Source organism: Schistocerca piceifrons, chromosome 3, assembly GCF_021461385.2.
Source record: "Schistocerca piceifrons isolate TAMUIC-IGC-003096 chromosome 3, iqSchPice1.1, whole genome shotgun sequence".
Lineage (NCBI taxonomy): Eukaryota > Metazoa > Arthropoda > Insecta > Orthoptera > Acrididae > Schistocerca > Schistocerca piceifrons.
This window is the reverse complement of record NC_060140.1, coordinates 538,413,014-538,416,430: the sequence shown is the minus strand read 5'-3', so window position 1 is coordinate 538,416,430 and position 3,417 is coordinate 538,413,014. Positions and strand designations below refer to the sequence as shown.

The following is a 3,417-nucleotide window of genomic DNA, read 5'->3' as shown; positions in this document are numbered from 1 at the left end:
AAAAAAAGTAAAATATATACTACAAAGTGGAATCAAAAAGGCTTTCAGCTGAGTTGTATATCAGAATGACTTATCCACTCATTCCTAATTCCACCTCCATGTGTTTATACGGATCATGAAATAATATTTATTTATGAAATTTATTTTTAGGTAAATGAGTTACATTATCAGGAAAATTGATTGTGAACAATCAGATGTAGATATTTTCCCAGCTAGAATAAGAAAATATTTAACCTGTTTAACAGTTGTATGTGTGTTACTCATCTAGCTGGATAAAAAATAAATATATATTACAAGTTGATGATTGTAACTTACTCTGTTTTAATTTAGGGATGGGTGACAAATGCATAGTCATCAACAGGTATTACACTGAGCCTGAATCACAGTCATCACTGCCCAGCTCGGCTTGGGAGCGGAGTGACCTAGCAATGCTACCATTCTAGGCTGGTGGCAAAAGCAGCATCAGTTCCTGGCAGTGCATAATATCCCACACAGCAGCAGAACTGCCATACCAGAGGATGGTGAAGATGTAAGGAAGATTGATGTTTGACATCCTGTCAACAGTGAAGTCATCAGAAACAGAGCACAAGCTGTGGCACTTTCAAGGACAGAGAAGAAAATCTGCCTTGGCCTTTCAAAGGAACCATCCCAGCATTTGCCTTCAGTGATTTAGGGAAATAATAAAAAACCTAAATCTGGATGGCAGGACACAGAAGAGAACCAACATGTTCCACAATACGAGACCAACATGCTAGCTAATGTGCTATAAATCTTCATCCAGAAGTGTTCTCAGGATGTTGTTGGTTTCTTCTGCATTAGGAACTGCCATGGATATGCGTTTTGAGGAACTTGTCTTCTTTGTTGAAAACAGCCTCCTCTGGGGCAAAAGATTCCTCTTGAGACTTCTTTGTGGGCTAATGAAAGAGATACCACTACTGGTGCGAACAGCACCTACATTAACCTTCAACGAAGTCACCATTTTGTTAGCCAGCTGAACTTCAGTAGCTGACATACCAGAAACAATTTCTGAAAACCTAGAAATAATTTTTCTCTTCTCTTCTGCCAATGCTTCTGGGGTGCAGGAATTAGCATTTCCACTTACTTGCTTCAAAATCACTTCTTTCTCATTAATGCAAGACATATCTCCAACATCTGTAGCTACTGCATCTTGTAATTCAGAAATTTCAAAAGGATTTTGTTCTGTACTGTCTAGTTGGCAAACATTATGTATATGCTTGCACATATTTAACTTAATGCTATAATCAATACACGTGCAGGAATACCTATGAATGCACACTTTACAGTCAGTGCACACTAATTTACAGTTACAGAAGATATTATTTTCTTGTACAAGGTAAACTTCATGTGATTTTGTGGCTGGTACTTCCCAACCTCTGCCTACCTTCCTAATTGAGTCCTTATTCATCAGAATGCTGCATTTGTGTTTACGGCGAATGTTTTTCATTTTACTTGTTAGCTTCCCTTTCACGTTGACAATGAGCCTGTCAAACAGCTTTGCTGTTACAAGCGACATCAAAGCAGATATACCTTTGTCCAAACGTTTTACCTGCTTTGCATTAGCATGTATATATTTCAATGTCTTATGCATGCTCTCCAGGTGCATGTTTGTGTTGAGTCCGGATCGCATCCTATGACAATATGCCCAACACTTCACATTTTTTTCATAATACGTCTTGAAATAGTGAAAAAATTCTGAAGTCTCTGGATCGCTGTTGAGTTTCTGCAATGCTTTTACCAACGATTCTTGAAACACAGCAACATCTCTTACCTGCATTAACGATTTAACAAGTTTGTACACCTCGTTTCTCTTGTCCGAACTTCTAATTTTGCTCTTAATATTGGCCCTCCAGGCTCTATCGACGTGCCAGGTACAGAAAAATCTCATTTCAGGATGTCCCATTGTTTTGTTCCAAGCGATACTATACGATTCTGCCAGGTCCGTCATGAATACTTTTGGGGAAATCTGTCCAACCTGAGACTTAACACAATTGAAAAATATACTCAAAACATCTGAGTCATTCCTGTTAGATATGAGGAAAGCACATGGAAATCCTTGCCTCATATCATCCAGTACAAGTAATGTTGTAACTTCAAAATCATAGCCATTTAGGCCATGAGTTCCATCGACACAAATACAGTCACCTCCATATTTTGTTAATATTTCGCCTTGTGCGTTGTTCATTATAATTAATGCAAAGTCTTCACTTTTCAGTTCAGGGTACAGATCATTAATTGTTTCTTGAGGCTTATAGAACAATACACATGGATTGTCACTTTGCTGCACTTCTTGCACCCAAGCTTCCACGCTGATCGCATCATTTGAATGTCTGACTGACTTTGAAGACAGGTTATACGCAGCTGCAATATTATGCAAATCCTGCATCGTTGTAAGATGCACTCTCTTCAAATTCGAACTCTGCACTGTTTCTTGAATTTTTTGGAGGACAGTAGGAAATGGGATTCCTGCAGCAATGTCCTCAGCTATCTTCATCTGTTCTTTTTCCGTCAGGTTGAGATGACTTAGGTCCAGATCGTGACCAACGTGAGTGGACACAAAAGTTACGTGGCATTTTCCTTCTTTGTACTGCACTTTAATCTCTGCAGGGCACTTGCCATTAATTTTGTTGCTTCCTGTCAATTTCAGATGTCTTCTCCCATCACCTTTGGAGGTAAACTGACCTGAGCGATGGCAAACGTAATAACATGTGGGGCCCTCATCGTAAAATTTAGTGCCACAGCTTTTAATGAATTTGGAATGTGTAGCACATTCCATTTCTTCTTTCCATTTTAAAAATTCTTCTTCACTGGAGAATTCCAGGGCTTCTGGTTTCACACATAATCCGTGTGCAGACTGAAAATGATCGATCCAGCACTTTTTTGAATCGGTTTCAAATGCACACATTGTACACTTAAACCCTTGCTGTTGCGGTTGGCCATGAATATTTTGTTGGTGGCGTTTTAAACTACTTTTACAAGTAAAATCCTTGTCGCATATGTAGCGTTGGTATGTACACGAAGGTTCCTTATCTGTAACAGGAGGCATCATTTCGCTCAGCTTCTGTGGATGGGCTGTGGATATATGCCTCTTCAGAATCTTGCGGTAACTGTACTCATTGCCGCAAACTTCACATTTAAAAGAACTCATTATTAAACACTATTACAACATACAGCTACAAGTGGTAAAAACAGCCACAATGTACAGTATATCTTTAAATCAACAAAATGGTTGAAATGGCTCTGAGCTCTATGGGACTTAACTTCTGAGGTCATCAGTCCCCTACACTTAGAACTACTTAAACGTAACTAACTTAAGGACATCACACACATCCATGCCTGAGGCTGGATTCGAACGAACGAGCGTAGCGGCCATGCGGTTCCAGACTGTAGCGCCTAGAA

At 39.3% G+C, this 3,417-nt stretch overlaps 1 protein-coding gene across 1 annotated transcript; it reads right to left on the bottom strand.

The window, feature by feature from the left end:
* Positions 1–763: 763 nt before the first annotated feature.
* On the bottom strand, positions 764–3,166 carry LOC124788816. Its single transcript, XM_047256097.1, has one exon. The coding sequence runs from the start codon at positions 3,164–3,166 to the stop codon at positions 764–766; it is 2,403 nt and encodes an 800-aa protein (XP_047112053.1).
* Positions 3,167–3,417: the final 251 nt, after the last annotated feature.